Source organism: Petaurus breviceps, unplaced genomic scaffold (genome assembly GCF_028583685.1).
Source record: "Petaurus breviceps papuanus isolate PSGF00001 unplaced genomic scaffold, PetGlider_PUasm1.0 164, whole genome shotgun sequence".
Taxonomy (NCBI): domain Eukaryota; kingdom Metazoa; phylum Chordata; class Mammalia; order Diprotodontia; family Petauridae; genus Petaurus; species Petaurus breviceps.
In genome coordinates this window covers 10,538,852-10,565,089 of record NW_027185735.1, presented here as the reverse complement: position 1 = coordinate 10,565,089, position 26,238 = coordinate 10,538,852, and the positions used below count along the sequence as shown (strand labels likewise).

Genomic DNA, 26,238 nt, shown 5'->3' with positions numbered 1-26,238 from the left:
TTCTTAACATCTTGTCTAGCTGTCTTTTAGGAAACATGGGCCTACTTGTTTATCTTTTTTTTTTTTTTAATTTTTTTACTTTTTGGAGGGCAGTTGGGGTTAAGTAACTTGTCCAAGGTTACACGGCTAGTTTTTGTGTGGGTGTTAAGTGTCTGAGGCCGGAACCTAAATTGTATCCTCCTGACTCCAGCACTGGTGCTTTACTCACTGCACCTACTTGTTTATCTTGCTCTCTCTCCTGTCATTGCTTTATATTTTTCACCCCTCCTCTAAATTCTTCCACTTCCCCCTTTTTTCTTTTTTTTTCATTTTTCAAATGCTTTATTAACAAGTTAACTTATTAATAAATTAACTTTATTAACAAGTTGTTTATTCTTGTTGCCTGACTTTCTCTCTTTTGTTTACTTCTCAACCCTTGGTAATTGGCCTTCTGGCCTTATCATTCAACTGAATTTATTCTAATGTTACTAACTGTCAAATCCAATGGTCTTTTTTCAATCCTTATCCTTAACACTGTTGAGTGTGTTTTCCTTCTGGATACTCTTTAGTCTTTTGATTTTACTGACACTGCTCTTGCTTGTTTCTACTCCTGTCTGTTTGACTTTTCATGTCCAAGCTTCTTTGCTGGATCATCACATATTTCCAGTCTCCTAATTGTGGAAGTATTCCAAGGCTTCACCTCTTTTATTCTCTAAATTTTCTCTCTTGGAGACCTAATTAGCTCCCCTAGGTTTAATTATCATCTCTATACTTATGACTCCCATATTTATATATCTAGCCCTGTTCTCTCTTCTGAGTTATATACTCTCCCATCACCACCTGCTTATTTGACATTTTAAAACATATATCCCGTAGGCCTCTCAAACTCAACATATCCAGAACAGAGCTTAATATATTTTCCCCAAAACTGTCCTCTTCCAATTTCCTTCCAGTTTCTATCACGGACATCACCATTCTTCCAGTCAGCTAGGTTTGCAATCTCTGATTTCTCATTATCCCTTATCTTACATATTCAATCCTCTGCCAAATCTTGCTTTTGCTTTCACAAAATCTCTCACCACCATCTCCTTCTTTCTACTCACATGCCTATCACACTATTCCAGGCCTTCGTCACTTCTTTTCTGAATTATTACAGTAGCCTCCTCCTACTTGGTCTCCCAACTAGTATAAAATGAGAAATTTGTAAAAGCACTTAGCTCAGTGCCTGGCATGTAATAGGCACTATGTAAGTGCTTATTCTCTTCTCTTCCCTTCTGCTGCTTAAAGTTTCTCCCTGCTCTCACTCAACTGCCAAAATGAGCTTCCTAAAATGTAGCTCTGACTGTTGTTCTACTACTGAATAAACTCCAGTGGTTCCTTATTATACAGATTTGTAAATTACATAAATACAAATGATCAAGTACAAACTTCACTGTTTGACGTTTAAGGTCCTAGTTCCAATCCTATTATGTATTACTTCTCTTCCTGCCCTTTGTCAGATGACCATACTGGTCCTCTTGCTCTTTCTCACACAGAATACTCCATTTCCTGTGTAAGGTATTGTCCCTTTCATATGTGAATAGTTTCGCTGCTAAAAGGGGCAGAGAATGAACATTTGTATAAGAAATATAGATAAAATCCATTTGTGAAGAAACATATTCTCCTGGACAAAATGCTGAGAGATAATAGACTGTTCTGAACCTGGGATAGAGAATGGCCAGAAGAAGGTACTGTGAGAGGACATGTTTAAAGGCAGAGTGATGACTTGAGATATGATAGCTTTGAGGCTATAACATATCAGATCATTTTTATGTGACTTTTTAGAGTTTTGAAGTTTATAGCTGACAAAATTACAAATCAAGTGACTGTTTGGGGACTATAGAAGGAGTTTTGACTTCATGCCTGACATTAAATGGATTTCTTGAATTTTAAAAACTGTCACTGACCACCAGGAAGCACTAAAATAAATTCTGGCTGTTCTCATATTTTAACTCAAAAAACTTTACACATGGATTTTGATCAGTTTTCCTTACAACAGATATTCTTTCTCTGCCCCCTTCAGTGCCCAAACTGTTCGCACGTGAAAGGGGGTAATAATTCTTTAATATCAGTCTCCATGCCTTTTCACAGTTTGGCCCCCATGCCCGGAATAACACATTAAACTTTAATTCCTTTGATCCTCACACAGCCCTATGAGCTAGGTACCATTATTACCCCCCATTCTACAGATGAGGAAACTAAGGTTTAGAGAGGTCAAGTGACTTGCCCAGAATTACACAGCTAGTAAACCATCTAAGGCAGTATTTTAAGGAAGAATTTGAAATCAGGTCTTCCCGACTTCAGGTCCAGCACACTATCCATTAGTGCCACCTAGCTCATTTTACCATTACGTTGTAGAATCTCCCTCTTATCCAGTCCCCCAAATTGCTAGTGCCTTCCCTCCTTGACTCTCTTGTACTTAATTCTTTTATATTTATTTTGTATACCGTACATACTTACATATTGTCTATGCTTTTATATTCTGTATGCATTTACTTATGTATATGTTATCTTCCCCAATAGAATGAAAACTCTTCAGGAACAAAGGTCGTCTCATGTTTTTTGCCTTTGCACCCTATCACCCAGCCTGGTACATATTTGGTGCAGTAATGTGTAATAGATGCTCCTCTGCTGGGTAGATTGATCGGGCGCCCAGGTCTGGACTGGCTGGGGATAGCAATTGGTGGGGTGTGCTCCCCCGTGCTCTCCCCCCACCGCCTCGCCCCTCCTCTCTACGTGGCAGAGGCCGCACCAGCCATGTTGCCTGGGTCCTGAGGCTCGGCCCGGGCGAGGGGGGCGGGGCGGCCGCGCCGTCTTGGGGCGGGGCAGTTAGCTTTGGGTTCCGGAGGAGGCTGCGGCAGACGCGGAGCAGACCCCCACAGGCAGGTAAGCGCCCCTGGCCGGGACCCCGCTCCCACTCACTTAGGGATGGGCGTGTGTCTAGACGCCGCGCCTGGGTGAGCGGGCGTCGGGGACGCCCCCGAACCGGGGTCGGTGGAGAAGCGCGGCGCGGCCCCGCCGGGGAGCGGTGGAGGGCCTGGCGGCCGCTAGGAGCTCTTCCTGCCCTGGCTCGCCCACCCCTCGGGCAGCTGCACTAGGGCCTTGGGTCAGTTTTCTCGAAGGCTGGGTTGGGCAGCCCGGTCCCAGCCCCGGTTCGTAGCCGAGCCCGGCGCCCGACTCTGGACCCTGCCCGCCCCGCGCTGCCTAGACCTTGTACGGGGGCGACCTATCACCTGGAGCCCGGCGGGGCCGGGGGACGAGGGGAGGAGTTGGGAGGGGCGGGGAAGGAGAGATGGCTTGTCCGCAAAATTTAGCTTGTGATGTAGTGTGAAATGCCTCCCAGCATTTGTGTGAAAGGTGCTGTTTTATGGAAAATCTATTACTGTCTAATCTATTACTGAACGAAGAACAATTTGATGTGTTGATACAGGAATGAATCCCCCCCTCCAATTGTTTAGACTAACTTAACGAGAAAGTACTGATTTAAATATCATACTTATAAGCTTATTCTTTGTTTTTCTGCAGAGGGACTCAATTTCATAATTCAGTTATAGAATTTTAGAGCCATAAGGGGTCCTAGGACCCTTAGGATTTAGTCAGTCAGTCAACTGACATTTATTAAGCACTTACTGTCTGTCACTCAGTGCTAGGGATTATCTATAAATTATCTTGTATGTATTTTGTTATTTAGTTGTTCCCATGTTGTCTCACATACTGATTGTGAGCTTCTTATGGGTTGGACTTACGTTTTCGTTTCTTTTTGTATCCCCAGCGTTTCCTAGGCTTAATAAATGACTTTGTCCAGCTTTGTACTAAGCTCTAGGGCAGATAGTCCTTACCCTCTCGGAGCTTACATTTTAATGGAGGAAGACACTTAGGTAACTATGCAAGATCGATTTCTAGGTTAAGTGGAAGGTACTTTGGAACTGGGTAGGGCCTGTGGAGATGGCATTTGAATTGACATTTAAGGAAGGGAGAAGTTAGCAGGTGGAGGTGAGGAGGGAGAGCACAGAGGATAGCTAATGAAAAGGCAGAGTAAGGAGATGGGAGTGTTGTGGGGAAGGAACAGCAAGAGGACGGACTACTGTCTCTGCGTCAGAGGAGTAAAGGCAAAAAAGACTGAAAAGGCAGGAAAGGGCCAGGTTGTGAAGCTCTTTAAAGTCCAGACAGGATGTTTTATTTCATCCTGGAAGAGACAGACACTGAAGTTCATTGAGTAGAGGGATGATATGGTCAGACTTGAACTTTTCGAAGTTCCTTTTTCAGCTGAGTAGAGGAGATACTAGAGTGGGGAGAGACTTGAAGTGGGAAGACCAACAATTGGAAGGTTATTCCCGTAATCCAGGTTTGAAGTGTTGAAGGCTTTCCCCAGGATGGGGGCTGTATGAGTGGAGAGGAGATGTATGGGAGAAATGTTGTAGACGACAAGACAGTTGAAGACTGGCTACCTGAGATCAGTGTGAGTGAGGAGTTAAGGACTCACTACAGTAGTTGAGTCTGTGTGCATGGGAAGATACTCTGGACAGTAACAGGAAGTTTTAAAGAGGTGAGAGTTGATGGGAAAGATGAGTTTTGTTTTGGACATGTTTAGTTTGTAATGGAATGGGACCTCCAGTTTGAGATGTCCTAGAGGCAGTTGAGGGTGTGGAATTGGAGCTCTGGAGAGATTAGAGCTGGACAAAGAGAACTGTGAATCATCTGCATGGAGAAGATAATTGGACCCTTGGGAAACGATGAGAGCACCAAGCAAGACTATACAGAGCAGGCATTTTTAACCTTTTTCTGTGTCATGAACCCTTGGCATTCTGTTGAAATCTATGGACTCCTTCCCAGAATAATATTTTTAAATGCTTACAATAAAATACGTGATTGCAAAGGAAGCCAATGATATTGAGGTATGGTTATCAAAACATAAAAAAACCCAACCTTACTCCAGGGCTATATATATCCCTGATATAGAGGCAGAAGACAGCTGGAAGGTGTTTCAGAGATCATCTGGTTCACTCTTTTCATTTCAGTTAAGGAAACTGAGGACCAGAAAGTTACAGTGACTTGTCCAAGGTTATATATATTAGAGAAGAACCAGGATTTTAACCAAAGTTCATTGGGTTTGGCAACAGGCATTTACTAAGGGCCTGCTCCAAGGATACAAGGACAAAAATACAACATTTCCTGTCTTGCACCTTAACTTCTGTGACAACATGTACATATAATTCAGGGTGTCTTAAGGGTAGAAAAATCTGCTGGTCTGGTTGGGGAGGGGATGAGGAGGCATCAGAGAAAGGCTCTACTGATAAGGCAGCATTTGAGTTGAGGCTTGAAAAAAGATAATGAATTCAGAAAACCCGAGTTCAAATTCACTTCAGACACTAGCTCTAACTGTGTGATCCTGGACAAGTCACTCTTGTTTGTCTCCATTTCCTCATCTGAAAAATTGCAGATAATAATATTGCCTACCTCCCAGGATTGTTGTGAGAATCAAATGAGATAGTAGTTGTAAAGTGCTTAGCATGATGCCTAGCACATATGTAGTAAGTACTATATAAATGTTAGCTAAGATGATGATAATTCTGAAAATCAAAGACGAGTATTAAGTTGTGTGATGCACAGAGGTGGGAGATAGGGATGAATTTTCAAATTTGGTCATGATATACGAAGGGTGATTTAAAGTAAGACTGGAAAGTAGTGTGCTAATTCCTTGGGATAGGCGATTTGGATACTGTTTGAAGTGTGAGAGGTCCTGTCCTCTGCGACTGAGGCTGCTTACACTAAGTTGACTTTTATGTCCAACCTTAACCAAATCAAAACAGATTGAGTTGCTTTCCCCACTTTTAGTTAGTTCTCTGTCAGTTGGTTTCTAGATTTTGTACCATACAGATGTTTTCATTGCTTTTTTTTGTTGTTGTGTACTAAATTTGTAGTGTTTAAGAACAGTTATTACTCCAAGGAAATGTGCAGAAGTTGTGGCTCTGCAAAGATATTACAGTGGATGTTACTGTGGGGAAATCAGTCATTTCAAGGATCAGTTTAACCCATAGTGAAACAAGATGGGTTTTACTGTACAAAGGAAAGTGTAGTTGAAAATAAAAAGCCAACACCAACAACTGGTTATTGCTATGAGGCAGCCTAAGTAATCCTCAGAAAGAAAAGCCGAGACTCTTAGAGGGATACAGGCTTCTTGAAGTTGGAAGAACAAGAAAATTAGTAAAACAAAATGGATGCTAATTGCTGCTGTGAAGAAAGAATGCTTGTCGTAGGTAAGACAGTTCAAACTCTGGAGTACTAAAGATTGGGAAAAGGTAAATTTTACTGAAGAAATGGTGAAGGAATGGTGCACTCAGGTTGGTATGTTGGTATATTAAAAAGCAAAATTGTTTCAGTTACAGAAATTCCCTAGTGGAAATGGAATACCACATATATGGCCTTATACTATGCCATGTATCATGAAATATTAACAAATTTATCTAAGAGATAGAGAAAAAGTTAATTTAGTGGTCTGGCTTTGCTTGATTCAAATCCTGTTGAAAACCAGTTGACTGTAATTAAGACTAGACTTCAAAAAGAAGGGCTGTTTGCCACATCTAACGCTTAATATCCAGTAATGTGGTTTCACAATGAAGAATTTAAAAATATATGTGAAAGTCTTGTGAATTCAGTTCTAAATGATGTAAAAACAAATGGTTAGAGCAAAAGGACATGTTTTTGAAGATGTAAGAAGTTGTAAGCATACTTTTATAAGGCAATAAATTTAATTATTTTACTTTCCCCCACTTATTAGTTAGATTGTAGAGGATGTCAGTGCCAGGTTGAAGTGTTTGTAGTTAATTCTAGAGATAATAGGCAGTCACTGAAGGTTTTTGAATGATATGACCTGTATGTCAGTAAGATCATTTTCACCAGTGTATGGAGAAGATGGACTGGAGAGAGAACAGGCTCTTTTTATGCTATGCTTATTAGAGATTGTTTAGTTCAAACCTTCTCCCTCTCTCTCCACCCATTCTTACCCCCTCCTTCCCCCCCATGCCCAGATTTGCTTATGAGAAAACAGCCCCAGAGATGGTAACTTAACATGCCTAAACTCATAGTCATTCTATCAGTCATTGACAGTTTATTAAATGCTTTTATGTGTCATGCATTGTGCTATGTGCTAGGGATACAAAGACAAAAATGAAACAGTCTCTACTCATGGAGCTTACATTTTATAAAAGTATATCTAAAATAACACAGGATAAATTTGATGGTGCCAGAGAGAGGGTATTGGTGTTCAGGTTTGAGTGAAACTAGCCATTCTAAGAGATGGAGGTGAGGAGGGAGTGGACAGGCATGGGCACAGTCAGTGCAAAGACACAGGGATGGGTCATATAATGTCATGGGGGAAGAGTGTCAAGAAGGCCAATTTAACTGGATCATTTTTATTGTTGTTTAGTAATTTTTAAGTCATGTCAGACTCTCCATGTCCCCATTTGGGATTTTTCTTGGTAAAGATATTGGAGTCGTTTTTTTCCATTTCCTTCACTAACTCCTTTTACAGATGAGAAAACTGAGACAGGGTTAAATGACTTGCCCAGGGCCATACTGCTAGTGTCTGCAGTTAGATTTGAAGTCGGGTCTTCCTGACTTCAGGCCCTGTACTCTATCCCCCTGTGCCACATAGCTGGATCATAGAGTATGTAAAGAGGAATAATGTATAATTAGACTAGAAAGTAGGTTTGAACCAGGATGTGAAAGTCCTTAAATGCTAGAGGTGTTAATATTTGACTTTAGAATGGGGATTCTTAACTTTCTGACATGGACCCTTTTGAAAAGCCTACCCAACAAAGCCTGTTGACCCCATAACATAGTAATACTTTTAAATACATAAAATAAAGTACATACTATTTCAAAGAAAATCAGTTATTGAAATATAGTTATCAATACAGTTTTTGAAAAAGTTTATGGATTTCACATTAGGGATCCATTGGAATTTATTGGGTAGAGGAATGATATGGTGAGACTGTTTATTGCAAGGGGAGAGGCATGAGTCAGAGAGACCAATTAGAAGGAAAGTTATAATTGAACTTTGATCTCTGATCCATCTCCTAATCTTTATACTAGCTATTTATTATACTTGGAATACCTTCCCAGCTGACTCTTAGAATCCTTTGTTTCCTCCTCAAGCAAAACTTGCTACATGAAATCTTTCCTTATCCTCCCAATTGTTGGTTCCTCCTCTTTATTTGCAAATTTACCTTATATTTGCTTTGCATATATTTTCTTTACACTAATGCACATATTGTTTTTCCTAGTAAGATGTAAACTCTTTTAGGTCAGCAACTTTTCTAATAAAAAACGAATCTTTTAGAGAGAACTGTTACATTAGAATGTAGTCCAGGAATAAGAATAATTTTATTAGTCTTTTCATAAGTATATAAATGTTGGGATATTAAAATTTATATCATGGAAAAAATAATCCACAACATTTGACTCAGTATTTCAGGAAACTGCAGTTTCAACTGTTGTGAGAACTTTCTCCATTACTCCTGATGGTTGGTCTTTGAGTGTTGCCACAGCCCCCAATTATTTATCCTAATCTTGTGAACCCCTCTGTACCTTGCTAGGGAGATCTTTGATCAGCAGACATATAATTATTAACCTTTCCAGCTTGGTAGCACCGTTCATAACTTTTCTACCATGGAAATTAAGTTTGTGAGATCAGGGTCATCTCCATACCACAGTTGAAGATATCTCAGTAGAATTTTAGTGAAAGATGTGATATGATAATAGGATCATAGACTTATTGCCAAAAGAGACCTTAGGATATCTCAGTAGAATTTTAGTGAAAGATGTGATATGATAATAGGATCATAGACTTATTGCCAAAAGAGACCTTAGTAGTAATCTTGTCCATAACCCTCATTTTACATAAGAAGAAACTGAGAGGTTAAGTGATTTACAGGTAGTAAAGTCTCAGAAGTGGGATTTGAACCCAGCTGCCTGATGCTCACAAGTCCAGCTAGCATTCTGTCCACTTTTGATGTTGCTTCTACATTATATGTTAAAAATGTCAAAATATTATTTGCAGTATCTTTTGAATTTTTTTAATAAGCAAAAATTTATTTTCTCTCCTTTTCACCTTTCCCTGCAGGGAAAAAAAAAGAAAAAAGAAAAATCTTTCTGACAGATATGCACATTTAAACAAAAAATTCCCTTATTGGCCATTTTCAAAAATAAATACAGCATTCTCTACCTTGAATTTGTTACGTCTCTGTTAGGAGTTGCTTAGAATGTTTTATTATTAGTCCTCTGGACCTGGGGATGAATATTTGTTCATCAGAGTTCTTATGTCTTTGCACATTTGTCTTTACAATGTTGTTCTTACTTCATAAATTGTTCTCCTAGTTCTGCTCACTTCAGTCTGCATCAGTTCATATAAATCTTCTAGGTTTCTCTGCAATTTCCCCTTCTATTATTTCTTACAGCATAATAACATTCCATTACATTCATGTACCATAATTTGTTCAACCCACTTGATAGGTATATCTTTAGGTTCCTAGTTCTTTGCCACTACAAAAAGAACTGTTATAAATGTTTTTGTACATATGAGTCCTTTTCCTTTTTATTTAATGTCATTTGGGTACAGGACTAGTAGTGGTATTACAGGCTTAAAGGGTATGTACAATTTAGTGACTTTTTGGATATAATTTCAAATTTCTTTCTAGAGTACCTGACCATAGTTGCATCAATAGTGCATTGATAGAGTGATGCCAAACTCAAAATAGAAACAACATAATAAACATCAAATAAGGCCAAATATTGACATAGAAAGCCAGAAACCAAAGTCATCTATGTTGTATTATATTTTTATTTTGTTAAACATTTCCCAATTGCATTTGAATCTGGTTTGGAAAGTGAGTTTGACACCTCTGCATCAAAATACCTGTTTTCCCCTCCCACTATTTGTTTTACTTTTTTGACAACTTTACCAATCTGATGGGTATGAGGTAGAATCTCAGAGTAGCTTTAATTTGCAATTCACTGATTTGGATCATTTTTTCATGTGGCTACTTATAGCTTAGCTTTCTTCCTTTGAAAACTGACTTTATATCCTTTGACCACAGTAGCTTTCTTTAGAAGCTATTACACCCATGTATCTCATTGATTTAAAATTACAGTTTTATTTTAATAATGATTTTGTTTTTTATATTTAAATAATTTAAAAATTCTGAACTAAATGAATGCTAAAAATGAACCTTTACATATATAAAACAGAATAGAAAAAGCATTGTGCATAAAATTATGACTATCTAATCCATGCTACTTGTTTTTTAAAAAGAAAACAAATTCAATAGGGAATTTGGAGGCATAAATTAGTTATTAATTTGGTAAGTTTAAGGGACGTGTTTTTTTCTCCTCGTTCGTTTTCGTTTCATGGTTATTATTATTATTATTATTATTATTTTTAAAGCAATTGGGGTTAAGTAACTTGCTCAAGGTTACACGGCCAGTTATTATTATTTTTGTGTGGGTGCCAAGTATCGGAGGTCGGAACTGATCCCAGGTCTCCTGACAGTGGGGCCGGTGCTCTTACTTACTGCTCCACCTGGCCGCCCCTTCATGATTATTTTTAATTGATAAAAAGTTTTTTGAAAGCCACACATGTTATATAATCTGCCTTTTAAATAATGCCTGAATTTTATGTTAATTTATTTCTATTTTGTTACAGAAATAAATAACATTTACAATGACGACCTTCCTCGAATTCATCCAGCAGAATGAAGATCGAGATGGAGTTCGATTTAGTTGGAATGTTTGGCCTTCAAGTCGTCTTGAAGCTACAAGAATGGTTGTTCCTGTGGCATCCCTATTTACGCCACTGAAAGAGAGACCTGATTTACCCCCAATTCAGTATGAACCAGTCCTCTGCAGCAGATCCACATGTCGGGCAGTTTTGAATCCTTTATGGTAAGTTCTTTTTTTCTTTTTTAAAGGAACAAGCAGGTAATCATTTTTCTTTTATGGTATCTGTTTCTTGAATTTGATTAATCACAAAGATCTGTATTTCTTAAAGTTGTCAAAAGCACCATTCTGACCTGAAGAGTAGTTAGTAGTATTGTAATAACATACAGGGCACTCATATAGGATGTTGCAATAAACATAATTATTTGTTTACCAATTTTTGTTTACTAACAATTTACTAAGTTTTTCAGCTTCATCTCTGAAATAGTTCATTAAAACTCAAAATGCTGCATTTATTATGTTGGTATGCCTATATTGAATGGCACTATTGTTGCTGCACCAGTAGTTTTAGGATTTTGGAGATTCTTATAGCAGCTCAAGTTCTCTAGATTGAAATCTAAAATTTTTGATCCCTTTCTGTAGCAAAAAATTTTTTTGTCATTAAAACAGTTCAAAACAAGTATTTCAGATAATACTTTCTAGTACCTTTCAAAGAACCAAATGATTACCTGCCTGTTTTATTTAACCATCATGTTTATCAATCTATTTAAACTAACTATATCATATAGGATATATAAACATTAAAAAATAATTTAAAAAATACGCAAAAGCTTGTACCCTTGAATGAGGGTTGTGTTCTTCAAAGTGTTCTCCTGGGAAGATTATATATGCATTTTTTCCATCAACACCACATTTGCTTAAAGCATTTAGAATTTTGCATTCAATCTTTAGCTCATTATTTTAAAGCACTTTATTGGTTCTGACCAATCTTTGTCCTTTCCAGGGAAGATTTGATTTTTCAAAGTAGCCCAGAATTCTTCAGAAACACATGTAAGTGAAAAAGGTGGTTAAACAAACTGGTAATAAGAAGTCTATCTTCAGTGTTCCAAGGTCCCTTTTTTGAATTGTTCATCCGCTCCCTAGGGTAAGATCAGGAACTCTTCCTTGGATCTTGAGATTAAGTATTTAGACAAAATATTAATTTGGATGAATTTTTTTAATGTGTATTAGAAAAAAAAAGTCATGATTGTCATAGTTCATATTCAGACCTTGGTTATAGTGTTATTATATAACTCACTTTGAATTGTAATTAGGTTTCTAAACCCTCCAGGAATTGAAATGTCTGTCCAGATTTAATTACTGTGACAGCTTTTTGCCAGACTATTCTCTTAGAGTATGAGACGGTAACTGCTGCTGTATATTAGAATATTCAGCTACCTTTTTCTTAACTTTTTCTCTAGTCAAGGACTCTCTTTCCACCTCTTGGTACAAATCGTTTCTTTTGTGAAATGATTAACCATAATTTCCTTTCCTTTCTTTTTTATTTCTTCTTTATTCTTAAGCACTTAGTATTTGCAATATACCAAACCCCTTGGAGATAACTCAGATAAATAAGATTAGCTCATGAGTTCCTTCAGGGCAGGAACTGTCTTTTGCTCTTTTTGATCCTCAGTGCTTGGCACAGTGCCCGGTACATAATAAATGTTTAATAAATATTTATTGATCAACTGAAATAAGATGATCTTTGTCTTTAAGGAGCTAGTAGTTGAATAGGGATACTTGGATATATAAATAGTTACAAAAATGCAAATTACAGAGTATGATAAATTCATAACAAGATTACAAAATGCTATGAGATCAGTTGAGGGAGAGAGATTAGTTTTTGGGGCAAGGATAAAGAAGAGAGGAGCCCCCTGCAGGAAGTTGGTTCCCTCAGGAGCTTTACTTTGGAGAATATGGAAGCTTGTACCAATAAATCAAAGCAGATATTGTGGTGAGGAAGAGACAGAAAAAAGGATAGGTCATTCTAGGTATATGAAACAGGGAGCTATTAAAAACCAGTGCTTTTCACTCACTGATCCTAACAGGCTTTTCTGCCTTCTCTGGGCAATAGTTGTGTAGCTTTACATTTTTTTTTTCTCTTTTGAAGAAAAGTGAAACTACCCATTATCTCTCTTATTTAATCTTTTTTAACTGGGAGCTTATGTTCTTTGCTTTACCTACAATTGTAACATCACTTGTCTATCAGCCTATTGCATACAGATTAGCTCAGTTAAAAAGACTGAATCATTTACTGGGACATAACAGTTTAAACATAAATGTCTTTGAAAGTTTCATTTGTTGCCTTTTGTTTTTATACCACATTAATTTATCCTTAACTCTTTATTGAACCCTAATGAGCTGGACACTTAAAGTCCTTTAAATGTCAAGTCCTGACCTCATACTACCTTTTCAGGCATTTTTTGTTGTTTATTCCTCTCCATGCACACTGATCTATGCAGCTGCTCTACTCGCTGTTCCTCATACATGGTACTCCCATTATTTGTGTTAGTACATTTGTACTAGCTATCCCCCATACCTGAAGTGCCTTCCCTTCTCACCTTAATATCTTAGTATTCCTGATTTCTTTCAAGGTTCAGCTCAAGCTTCTATATGAGACTTTTCCAGATTTCCTGTGCCTATTGCTAGTACCTTCCCTCCAAAATCAGCTTCTCTCTGTTTTGTATGTAACTAAATATGCAGAAGTTCCCAAAGTGGGTGATACTGCCCCCTGAGGGGTGCTGGAACGATCCAGGGGGGTGGTAGTACCCTCGGATTCAATTTGGGGGGCATTGAATAAAAGTAAAGGGACGGTGGAAGCATAAGGAAAGAAGAGAATTTTGAAAAACTACGTGTTTTATCTGTTTTGTAACAGAGTTAAAATCCTAGTGATTGTTATTTTCGAAATAAACACACAAAATGCAAGTTAAATCCATCAGTGTTAAAGTCTGCTGACAGGTCTTAACAAGCAAGTGTTGGCAGGCAAGCTTGTGGCACATTGCTGGGAAGTCCAGCTTGCATCAGCAGGAAAATATATGTGTAATGACTCGCTTACAATACAATACTCTATGGATTTCATTGCAGGAAAAGCACCACAAATTTACAATAAATTACTAAATTTAAGATGCGTCATTTTTTTGAAATTATGCAAATTAAAAAAAACATTAAAGGTTAAAGAAAGTAGATTTCGGGGGAGAGGGGGTTGAGAAATTTTTGTAGGCCAAATAAGTTTGGGAACCTCTCTATATATGCATGTGTTATCTCTTCCAGCTAGAAATGTAAGTTCCTTCAGGTCAGGGATTGTTTCGCATTTGTTTTTGTATCAACAGGGCCTGGCTGGGAGTAAGTGCTTAATAAATACGTGTTTATTCATTGATTCCTGTGAACAAGAAGAGCTTTTGAACCTATCAAGCTGCCATAGTAGATTTGTCTCATAGTATATATTGCATTACATAGCCATATCACTCATATCCTTATTGAGAAAAGGAAGGTGTTACCTCATCTACAAAAATTTGAAAAAGTTTAAAAAATTGATTTTATAACACTGCTTTAATTGTCAGGAATTTGTTGTTGCTCAGTCATGTCTGACTCTCTGTTATCCTTTGGACCATCTCATGTCAATACTGGCCATGGGATTCTCTTGGCACAGATACGGGAGTGGTATGCCATCTCCTTCTCCAGTGGAAGGAAACAGGTTAACTAACTTGCCTGAGGTCACACAACTAGTAAGAGGCTGGATTTGAAACAGAACTTTATGAGGCCCAGCACTGTATCCATTGAGCCACCTAGCTACCTTTGAAGACAAGAGCATCTGGGCTTGATCAGCTGGGGCTCTACCATTTATTCTTTGCATTGATGTAGCTTCAGTTTTCTGAATCTAGTTTGTAAAATGGGGAGGCTGGACTAGATGACTTCTCAGGGCGTTTCCAACTTTAAATCTGTGATCCATTTATACCCTTTTAATTTCAAAAGTTGCTATGTTACTTTTTCCATTTGAATGAACTGTTTATCATATTTGAGAAATTGTTGATTTTTATGCTTTTTCTCCCTTAGCTGTGGTTCGTTTAGATTCAGTTCAATATGTAATAGCTAGTATTAAGTTTTGGGAAATATGATAATTAAAATATGCCTATATGTCTTATTTTATATTTGTCAATTTATATAAATTGTTAATATTAATTGGGCTAATATATAGAATGAGATTTAGGTGCCTGCTGGAATATAAACTAAAGACTTATTTAAAAAAAATCACCTTGTTACCTGTTTCTATTGTTTCTATTTCTTGAATATTAGAAATATTTTTGTTCTGATTATTTGAAAAAATGCTTTTGAAAATTATAAAAGTAATTCTATTAAAGCAAAAATCTGCATAAGTGAAGTATTGTTAAATTAATAATTATACACAATTTCTTATGTTTTTTTTTTCCTCCAAAAAATAGTCAAGTGGATTACCGAGCAAAACTGTGGGCTTGCAATTTTTGTTATCAAAGAAATCAGGTAAGAAAATCCGTATAAGATAAATCTATTATTGTTTAGCTATTTAAGAATACTTTATGACAGAATTAATACGTAAATATTTATGTTTAAAAGTAATTAAATGAACAAAAACATCCTTATTAGCTTAATTAAAATATCATTTATGAATCCCTACTATAATTAAGCCACTGTGCTAAGCTTTGGGTATGCAAACATAAAGATGGAAAGTGAAGAAGATGGTGAAGGCCTGAGATGAGGAGATCTGGAAATGTCCAATGGAAGCTAGGACTGGGAGACAGTTTCTTCTGAGAAGGAGGGGAACTGAGGTGAGGTGATTCTCAGATTACCAGGTTTGGGGCAGGAGAGTTGCTGTGGAGATCCTAGGATTATGAGGGTGTCTGAAGTGAGAGAGGGGCTGAGAAAGGAACCCTTGCTGTGGAGTTGAGAATTTTGAAAAAAGTGAGACCAGAGAGGCAGGAGGTTTGGGTAAGGAGAACAGAGGTAGAATCTAAGAGGCAGGACATCCCAGGTATTGTAACAGAATAATGAGGTTGGGGTGGGTATATCTGATTGTCAAGAAGGGAACTGGTACTGGGAAAAGGGGATGGTTGGGTTTCTGAGGTAGAGCTGGCCCATGGAGCAAAGTGCTTTGTATCCCAACAGGGAAACTTGGAATATGGTGGCACTGGGTTAGGAGGCATGATTTCCTGGATCACTGTGGTAGAGCAGGGACTAATAAGGTAGCGTTTCTCTTTTTTCTGATTCTTTTGTGAAATATCTATCATGGGCAGGAGCAGAGTTCCTCAGCCCTGGAGAGTGATTGCTTGAAGTCAGGCTAATAAGAGGTTTTCTTTGCCTTCTAATCAATAGCCCATTGGCTGTTGGTATGGTAGCTGTCTTCAAGTGTCTGAAGGGATTTCATGGAAATGTATGTTTAGACTTGTTCTGATAAAAACGCAGGGAATGGCAGATAGCTGGCAAGAGGCTCCTGCTGGCTAGGCTCCTGTGTCCTGATTGAATAGCACTGTGCTGAGCCCTGGTACTGCAGAGTCCTGCCCTCAAAGGAACTTGTTGTGGAAAAGAGGAACATGTGACAAGTGCATAGAAGAAGATGAACAGAGAATGAAAGACTAGGTTTTGGGGGTCAGGACAGAGTCACTTCTAGCTAAGGGGAAGCTTCTTGGATGTATATAGGCCATGAGCTAGATCTTTTAAGAAAGAGAAGATTTAAATAGATGAAGACAGATGAAGTTTCTTCTAGGTATGGGCAACGACTTGCTTAAATTCATGGAGTTGGTCTTTTCTGAGTATTTAAACAATCAGGAAAAACAAATATTTTTCATTTCAGTTTTTTAATTCTTTTTTTGGAAAACCTCATTCTAAATTTTACTTTTTTCCTCTCTGTAGTTTCCACCTACATATGCTGGCATATCTGAATTGAATCAACCTGCTGAACTTTTACCTCAGTTTTCAAGCATTGAATATGTAGTATTGGTAAGACCATCAGGACACATCTTTAAAGACACTTATAGGATCATAAGATTTAGTGATCAAAGGCCAGCCCCATCATGTTTTCCAAATTCCTCATTTTGCAGATTAGGACCCTGAAATACAAGATCTATTAGAAGGGACTCTAGGGGTTATCTAATATGAACCTTAACTAAACATGCATTCCCTTTACAGTAACTATAAAATAACTGTTTGAATGAATTAATGTTTCACTTGGCAAAGACATAATCCTTTTTCCCCTGACAAATTGAATTTATTAGTATTTTAGTTAGAATCTTTTAAGGTCAATGTAACAAGACAAAATATATTTTTTGGATTTCTGAATGTGACCAACAAAACATTAATAATCTTGATTTGTTACTAAGATGTCAGTGATTTTTAAATACTGGTTGGCATCTTTAATTTTAGTTAATTAGTTAAACATGGCCTAGTTAAACTATTTATAAACTGTCCCCTTGTAAAACTCGGAAATTTTGTAATTTCTTTTGTGAAATTTTGTGTATTTATTTTTTTTAAAGCAATCGGGGTTAAGTAACTTGCTCAAGGTTACATGGCCAGTTATTTCTGGGTGTGGTGCTGAGTATCTGAGCCCAGATTTGATCCTCAGGTCATACCGATGCTGGAGCTGGTGCTCTTACTCGCTGTGCTACCTGGCTGCCCCTAATTTTGTGTATTCATTTGCCCAAGTACTTAAAGCATAGAAATAATAATTTTATTTCTGAGTATTACAGAGAGCTCAAGTGGTTAAGTTGAGCCTGTTTTTTCCTGGCAAAGTTTTAATGCATTGAAAATAAAGAATAATGTATAAATCTATGCAAAGAGAAAGAAGTATAATCATATAAAAAAAGCAACAGCATACTTTCTCCCCCTCATTCTGATCATTTATCTTTTAAAAGCGTGGTCCTCAGATGCCTTTGATATTTCTGTATGTGGTGGATACTTGCATGGAAGATGAAGATTTACAAGCCTTGAAAGAATCTATGCAGATGTCACTCAGTCTTTTACCATCTACAGCTTTGGTGGGACTTATTACTTTTGGGAGAATGGTGCAGGTCCATGAACTTGGTTGTGAGGGCATTTCAAAAAGCTATGTCTTCCGAGGAACAAAAGATTTAACTGCAAAACAGTTGCAGGTAAGTAGGCAACAGTAGTGATTCAAAGTGTGCATGTGAACAAAGGTGATCACTTACTCTAAAGTCCAAATGCTTCTTCCAAATAGCTTTCCAGAAAAAGGTTTTATAGGGGATAACTGTTATCATTGTCATTATGACATAATGAACATTTTAATGTATTTCCATTCTAGTCTTTTTTTCTGCATTTGCCTGATTTCAGTAGTTTCAAAATGTTGTAGTAAATTAAGTTGTCCAGTATTTTAAATTTGCTGTTGCAGTATTTTTTATATTTTTAAATTTTAAGTTTAGAATGAACATCACATGTTAGAGTCTAATATTACAAATGTCAATTAAAATTTATTATTTAATAATATAAATCAACAATATAATAATAAATAATAATAATAGCCTACTACTTTGATGTTGGCATATTTCACTAATGAGAGTCAGCATTGCATGATGGATAGATGACTTGGCCTTGGAACTAGGAAGGTTTGGAGCTCAGGTCTTGCCTCTGGCGCATCTTGGCTGTGTAACATTGTACAGATTACTTGACCTGTCAGTGCTGTAGGCATCCTGGTAAGGGTCCAAGTTCCAGTCTTGCATTGGTAGAAAAAATTACTTTATCCTTGTATCAAAAAAGTTATAGGTCCAGTCCCTTTTAGAGTCTATGCTATATTTATGGACAGTCTGGTTGTGTGATCAGTATTTCATTTGTAACATGTGTGACTGATATTCTTTCTATAAATAGAGAAGCATACACTCTCTCCACCAGTGGAAAGGAACTCTTATCAGATGACATTTTTTTTTTAACCAACAGCAAAGTTAATTTTTAATGAATTTATTTTGATACAATAGACCCTTTCCAAGAAAATCCCAGACAGGCCCCTTATGCAGGACTTTCCTTGAAAATAGTTAAGTAAAAACCCTTACTAGTATGATTTCAACTAATGGTACATGGTACTTTCTGTCTTTGTAATTTACCAATTATTAATGAGAAGGAAGATTGTGAGCTTGTAACTTTGCTAGCATGGTATTAATACTTTCTTTTGTATTTGACCTGAGTTTTGTTTCTCCTTTGTAGCGTCTGTATTTATATTGTCATTGTATTTATTCTTTGGCCCTGCTTTCTACTTTCTGTATCATTTTATATATGTCTTCCCATGAGTCTCTGAATGTTTCATATTTGTCATTCCATTTGGCAGAGTAATATTCCATTATATTTATATACTGTAGTTCTTTCATTTCTCAATATTTGGGCACATATTTTATTTTCAGGTTTTTGCTATCACATAATAAGATTTTTTTTTTCCTATCACAGTCTTTGGGGTATAATCACAATACTGAGATCTGTGGGTTAGAGGGTATGAGCAAAATAACTTTATTGGCATAGTTTCAAATTGCTTTCCAGAATGGTCGAATCAGTTCACAGCTCCTCCAGCAGTAAATTAATGTGTTGAGTTGGCATCATGGATAGAGGGCTGGCTTTGGAGTCAGGAGGGCCTGAGCTCAAATCCAGCCTCAGATACTTACTAGCTGTGGTGACCATAGGCAAGTCACTTAACCCTGTTTGCCTTGGTTCCTCACTTGTAAAATGATCTGGGGAAGGAAATAGCAAACCATTCCCTCATCGAAAACCCCAAATGGCGTCATGGAGAGTCTGAAATGACTGAAACAATACCACATTTTCTCACAATCACTCCAACATTAAATTGATCTAAATGTTAGCATTTCTACTAGCTTGATGCATATGAAATAATAACTTGGGGTCATTTTAACCTCTGTTCCTCTGATTATTATTGGTTTTGAATAATTTTTTGTATGGTTATTATTTCCTTTTTCTTTTGAAAGCTGCTATATCCTTGACCTCTTATCTCTTACGTTTATGTGAATTCTCTATATATTTTAAATTTACTTTTTTTAAAATTGTAAAATGTGAGGATTTTCTCAGAGATCTCAGAGAATGAAGATTTTTTTTCCCAATTTTTGATTCTGATTCTAGCCGTATTGATTTTACTTATGCAAAAGCTTCTAAATTTTGTATAATTGAGTTTGTTAGTTTTTTTTTAATAATCTCTTCCATCCTTTTTCCAATTACAAATTCTTCCTTATCCAAAATTATGAAAGATATAAATTGGTAGGCACTATTCTTTTAAAAAAATTTTTAGGGGCGGCCAGGTAGCACAGCGAGTAAGAGCACCGGCCCCAGTGTCGGGATGACCTGGGGATTGAATATACTCAGATACTTAGCACCACACCCAGAAATAACTGGCCATATAACCTTGAGCAAGTTACTTAACCCCAATTGCTTAAAAAAATTTTTTTTAGAAAGGCAATATTCTTATGTAACTATTATTATCTCACTGATTATAAGGCAGAATAAAAGTGTAAGATTATCAGTATTTTGGCTTTGTGATGTTTGAGAGAGCTGACTTAGATACTCATGGATTTGCAGGAAGTGGAATATAAATTTAGGAATATAGTGGATATGTAAAGATAACTTGAGTGGTTTCTTAAACCAGCTCTAAACTGACACACTTGCCCATGAAAGTGCTAAAAATCATGGTCCAGGCATGGTTGTCAAGCAGTCTATTTATTGATACCATGAGCAAGATTTTTATAGAGTAATGAAACAAAGAAGGTAATTATACGTCACTTAGTTTTCTAATACTCTTTGTTCAGTTTCAAGATGCCAGACAGTGATGTCAATTTTAGGCCTTGAAGATAACCATATCCTTGATTCCAGTACCCAAGGAATAGTATCTAAAAATGTATGGGAGAGCTAACACCTTCTGGGTAGGATCCCAGAACAGGGCACAGCCCAGGATCACAGGATATCAGGAAGGCTCTGATTATCAGTCACATCACAGGACACTTTGGACTGGCCTTTGGAAAATCCGGAGCTAACTTATCTAGGACCAGCCTGATTCCTGGATCAGATGTTTTGGTTCCCTTCAGGATATATACAGAGGATGTTTGGGACTAAAAATGAGTGAAAAATCATTTTTTAACTACTTACTGTGTTCTAAGCCTTGGGGATATAAATACAAAAGATAGTCCCTACCATCAATGAGCTTATTTGCTTATGTGAAAACAACACATAAAGGGATGTGGTAGTCAGGGAGGGACATTTTATCCTGGAAAGTTACAGGGATGGACTTGAGGAGATCTGGTATAGCTGACCTCACCCCCTCCCTCCTGTCTAGCTTCCATGTATCTACTATGGTAAAACCCTGAAATTTGTACCATACTAAATAACAATTAAGAAGTCCAATGATAAACTATAACAGGTGACTTTTTGCACCTCAGAAGTGCACAAAAAGTTAGGCAGAAGCCTAAAGGCATTAGGAAAGGGCCCCTGCTAGCAAAACCAGCATAGGTAAACGAACAGCCTCCCAGAACCAGAGGTACAGGCAGCCTGCAAAATTCTGTGTCTGGAGGTGAAAAAAAAAATGAAGAGATTGCCTAGGAAGCTCCAGGGAGCTCAGAAAGTCCTGGAATAGGGACCTTAGAAACCACAGGAAGCATCATGGAAACTTTCAGATTAGGATAGCCCAGGTATGGGGGCTGTGAGATCCCTGACATTCCTTCCTGAGGGGCCATGGAGGGTCCCGAATACACAACACTCTGAGTGTGAATGGCCCAGTGGACCTAACTGAGAGGGGCAGGCCAGCACAAGAACTCAGGAAGCCCACAGTGGGCAGAGCATCCCACTCCAAAGCAGTGGGTGGATCCCACTCCTACCACAAAGCCCCATTTCAGGAACCAAAGTTGGAGAAATGAATAAATCAAACAAAATACTAACTAGCATCAAATATTATTATAGTTTTAGAGATTTGCCAAAAGAAGAAAAAAGTAATGTCATAACAACTGCAAAGCAGAGATTCTAAGTAGAAAAATGGATAGACTATAAGTAATGAGTTCCTAGAAGAAATTAAAAAATGAAATAAAAGCTCTGGAGGAAAGAATTGGAAGGAGAATAGATTGCTTAAAAGAAAAAAGTGGAAAATCTTACCCCCATGGTTAATTTACAAAAAATTAGAGTGGATCAAACAAATTAGTTACTCTATGAGACAGCTTGAATTATGAGAATGAAATGAAAAGATTTAAAAAACAAGAAACTATAAGGTATATGATATAAAAATAACTCATCTGGAAATCTCTTCATTGAGAATTTAAGAATCATTGGACTCCCTGAAAACCATAATTTTAAAAAGCCTGGACACTATATTTCTTTTTTTTTTTTTTGCCTTTTTTGGGAGGGCAGTTGGGGTTAAGTGACTTGCCCAAAGTCATATGGCTAATTTTTGTGTTAAGTGTCTGAAAGCCAGATCCGAACCTAGCTCCTCCTGACTCCAGGGCCGTTGCTCTATTCACTGTGCCACCTAGCCGCCCCTGGACACTATATTTCAAGAAATAATAAAGGAAAACTGCCTAGATTTTTTAGAACCAGGGGGCACAGTAAAGATAGAAGGAACCCCCAATAACCTGCTGAAAGGTACTTCAAAAGGAAAAGAACCCAGAAATATTATTGCCCAAATACAGAGACACCCTCATTAAAGAAAAAAAGTATTCCAGCACCTAGAAAGAAGCATTTAAAGTACCAAAAAACTCCAGTTAGGATCATGTAAGACTTGGCAGCTTTCTGCCAGAGATGAGAGATCTTGAAATACAATATTCCTAAAGGCATAGGATATAGATTTATAACCAAGAATAACTTACCCTGAAAAGCTTAGTATAATCGTATATGAAAAAAAAATCTTTAAAGGAATAGAAGACTTTCAGATATTTCTGATGAAAAAACCAAAGCCAAATAGGACCTTTAAAATACAAATCCAAGAAACTTAGGTAAATTTATTTGCAAAATTGAAAAAGGCCATGTAATGAGGCAGAAGAAAAGTGTCTTTTTAGCACGGTAATGTCTTTAAAGGGTATTAAGGAAAGTAGATAAGAAAAACTGTGAGCCTAGGGGATTCTGGTTCTGTTCTGAAGGTTTTTAGAAGGAAAATGTAAAGGAGGATAAAAGTAATACAGATAGAAGAGTATTAGCAATAAGGGAGAGGGTTATTAAAACATCTTAAATTCACAGAAGAGAACAGAAGGAAGATCAGAAAGAAGCACAGACAAGCAGGATAGTTTGAAAAATAGTGTGAAATTAGCAGGCTACTACTCCCTCTGAGGATTCTAGGGATAACCCTCAGGGGTCAGAGGTAATTTCTTTAAAACCACTGGCATTACAGCTTCCATTTGTGTGCTTCACCCCAACCTTATCATTGGAGAATCATTTAAGAGAATCAATAAGAGAATCACTTAAGTCAAACTTAAGTGGTTTTTAGAAATAAGTATTTACTAAAATGTAGTATAGTAAGAATAGTTGGTATAAAGTTTTGTCCCCAAAACATGTTACTTATTCTTCTACAAGTACTTGGAATCCAGGGCAAAATAGTCTCAAGTTTAGAGAGTTCATGGCAAAGGGGTAACTCACAGCTCTTATTTGCTAGAAGTCCTTTTCTCCCATTTGTGTGGTGCTCATGACGTTCCCCTTAGTCATGGTATAATCCCTTTGCTGGGAGCCATGAGTCTACTCCTGCCTTGGCTCCCAGTGATGCAGGCAATGTTGCCAACTAATCCAAGAACAGCTGTAGGAGTGGAAAGCTGCTGCTATCCCTACAAATATGATGCTAGGATGCCACCAGGAAGATGGAAAATCCACCGTCCTCAGGACCCTTTGAAACTGGAAAGTTCTCTGATCAAAGTGAGGTGGTCAGGAGATCTGTCTAGGGCCAAAGACAAGGAAGGCTTCTGTCCTCTACCATCTCCACTTCACTCACTTTTCAGAAATATGTTGGAAAGTCACATCTCTAATTTCTGGAATTCTCCTTTTTTTCTGCTTGCTTGATAAGTTATAGACAATCCCTGAAGAGGTGACCAAGTTTTCTAGTCTTTTGGAAGAGACTTTCTGCTGGACATCAGTTGACTTAATCCAGTGGCTTTCAAAGACAGTTTCACACTCAGTTTAAAATCTTTTGTTTGATCATTTGATTGAGATGTGTTCTCACCTAGTTAAGGTTCATAGAGCTAAAATGAGATGGAATGGTTTCAACCCCACCTTGGACAGTTTATGCAGCATTTTGTACTCCTAGTCCACTGGTTTTCTGTAGAGAGGAAGTGTGTTTCATCCCCAGTCTTCTGGAATCAAAATTAGTCACTACATTAATCTGAATTCTCATGTCTTTCAGTATTTTTCTTTACATTATTGTAATCATTGTTCTGTATGTAGTTGCCTTGGTTCTGGTTTCCTCTTTTTGTAATTTCCTTTGCTTCAATATTGGATCAGTTTTCTGTCAGTGGTATTTTTAGAGATAAGCTTCTAGTTTTGCCTGAGGGTATTTCCTATAAATCTGGTTCTAGGTCTGCCCTGATTTGTAGGATTTCCTGAATGTGAGCCATTCTGTAGTTTTGGTGATAGATTTTAGTCAAAGATGGGTGGGTTGGGAATTTCCCAATTAGCCAAATTGAATACTAGAATTTCTAAGCACAGCATTAATGTTTTCTGTTTAAAAATTTTTACCTTATTCCTCTTTTCCATATCTTAGAAGTTCCTGTTAGTAAACTTGTTTTCTATAATATGTACATTAATGCAGAGGCAGCATGAAATAGTGGACTGATTGCTGGGTTTAATGTTGGGAATGCCTGGGTTCAGATCTTGACTCTGATGCCTTCCTAGCTGTCACCCTGGGCAAGTCATCTTTTTATCCCTTTTTGTGCAGTTTCCTAGAACTTTTCCTTAGTAGAAGGATTTCCATACTTGAATTCCCTAGACTGATAAAATCATGGATCCTTTGCTTATTTCATATATACTATATACTTTTATATAAAGGTCATAGTGTTTTTATTTTACTTCAAGTATTTAAAACTAATAAAGTAGACATTTTACATGGTAAATGAAAAGCAAAAACTGAAAATTCTGTGTGAAGAATGGGATTTCTTCAGTGTTTCTGGAAGAAAACAAGATGTTGGCACAAGTTGCACAGTAATTTGTTTTAACTAGTTATGGGATACAATTGTCTTTTATCCATTACATGGATTTCACCTATATAAATGATTTCACCTCTACAACAGGAAATGTTGGGACTCTCTAAAGTACACATTACCCAGGCAGCTCGTGGTCCTCAGGTACAGCAACCTCCTCCATCAAACAGGTAATAATTGAATATAGCCCAGACAATTTGATATAGACGACCCTTTATTTTTACCTTGAATTTAAAGCATTTGAAGTTGCAGAAAGAGTAGTTCAAAGGAAAAGATATACTTCTTTAATTGCTAACTCCCAAGTCTTTATTTTCAGCTCAGAGCTCTTTACTGGGTTCCAAATCCAGATTTTAAATTATTACTGATCAGTAGTAGTAGAAACTGGCAATTGAGGCTACATAGGTCCAAAACTAAAGTAAATATCACATCTCCCCCCCCCATCTCTTATTTCTTCTGACTTTTAGATTTTTGTGAATGGTTTTACCATTCTTTTGGTAACTAATGCTTGAAATCTTTATGTAATATTTATGCTTTCATTTCCCCCAGATTAGTTAGTTACCAAGTTTTACTAATTCTGTCTTTGCAGTGTATCTACTTTCCCTTGTTCCCTCCCAGAAGTGATATTTTCTTTCTTTCAACTCTCCTATACTTTATGCATTTTCACACTTCTATTTTTTTTATTATGCTTATCTGTGAATATATAACCTCCTGAATAGATTGTTTTGTTAGTTCATCTTTTTATCCCACTCATTGCTTAGCCAGGTGCTTAGTAAATGTGTAATTGAATTGCCTTGTGTTTGATGCTTGACTTTGTGTGTATGCATAGTGTTTATTACATTTTTTTATAGAAAATTTTTTGATGTATATGCATTTATATATTTTAAAGGGCATTATTTGTGTCGTTCTCAGTAATTTTATTCATGTAAACAGGAGGAAAACAGTACCGAGTTTGACTTTTATACATAGCTAGTTACTCCTTATTTTCATAGGGAAACTGAGTGTCATTTTTCACTTAAGAGGAAAGCAAGAGATTAAGCCCTGAAGTGTAGTGCTTAGATAATCAATTTTGTGTCTAGTCTATTAAGATGTTTTACCAACCAATCTATTTTTTAGGGTGGGCGTTGAAAAAAAATTAAGTGGAGTCCTTTTTATTTAATTTTGTTTTGTAGATTTTTACAACCAGTACAGAAAATAGACATGAATCTTACAGACCTTCTAGGAGAACTCCAGCGAGACCCTTGGCCTGTTCCCCAGGGCAAGAGACCTTTGCGTTCTTCAGGGGTGGCTCTTTCCATAGCTGTAGGACTGCTTGAGGTAATGATTATGACTTTTTTCC

The 26,238-nt window shown here is 37.1% G+C and overlaps 3 protein-coding genes across 6 annotated transcripts in view; 1 reads left to right on the top strand and 2 right to left on the bottom strand.

The window, feature by feature from the left end:
* Positions 1-26,238, bottom strand: part of GEMIN2 (gem nuclear organelle associated protein 2) — a 404,714-nt gene that overhangs the window by 45,255 nt on the left and 333,221 nt on the right. The window lies entirely within an intron of this gene.
* MIA2 (MIA SH3 domain ER export factor 2) overlaps positions 1-26,238 on the bottom strand; it is a 481,197-nt gene that overhangs the window by 249,753 nt on the left and 205,206 nt on the right. The gene's annotated exons all lie outside the window — the stretch shown is intronic.
* The window catches only part of SEC23A (SEC23 homolog A, COPII coat complex component), a 67,806-nt gene continuing 44,321 nt past the window's right edge, over positions 2,754-26,238 (top strand). The window contains exons 1-7 of the mRNA XM_069082291.1: positions 2,754-2,904; positions 10,721-10,959; positions 15,213-15,270; positions 16,657-16,743; positions 17,655-17,891; positions 24,993-25,072; positions 26,072-26,216. Of these exons, the coding sequence (XP_068938392.1) occupies positions 10,739-10,959; positions 15,213-15,270; positions 16,657-16,743; positions 17,655-17,891; positions 24,993-25,072; positions 26,072-26,216 (828 nt within the window). The 5' untranslated portion in view covers positions 2,754-2,904; positions 10,721-10,738. The remainder of the gene's footprint in view (positions 2,905-10,720; positions 10,960-15,212; positions 15,271-16,656; positions 16,744-17,654; positions 17,892-24,992; positions 25,073-26,071; positions 26,217-26,238) is intronic.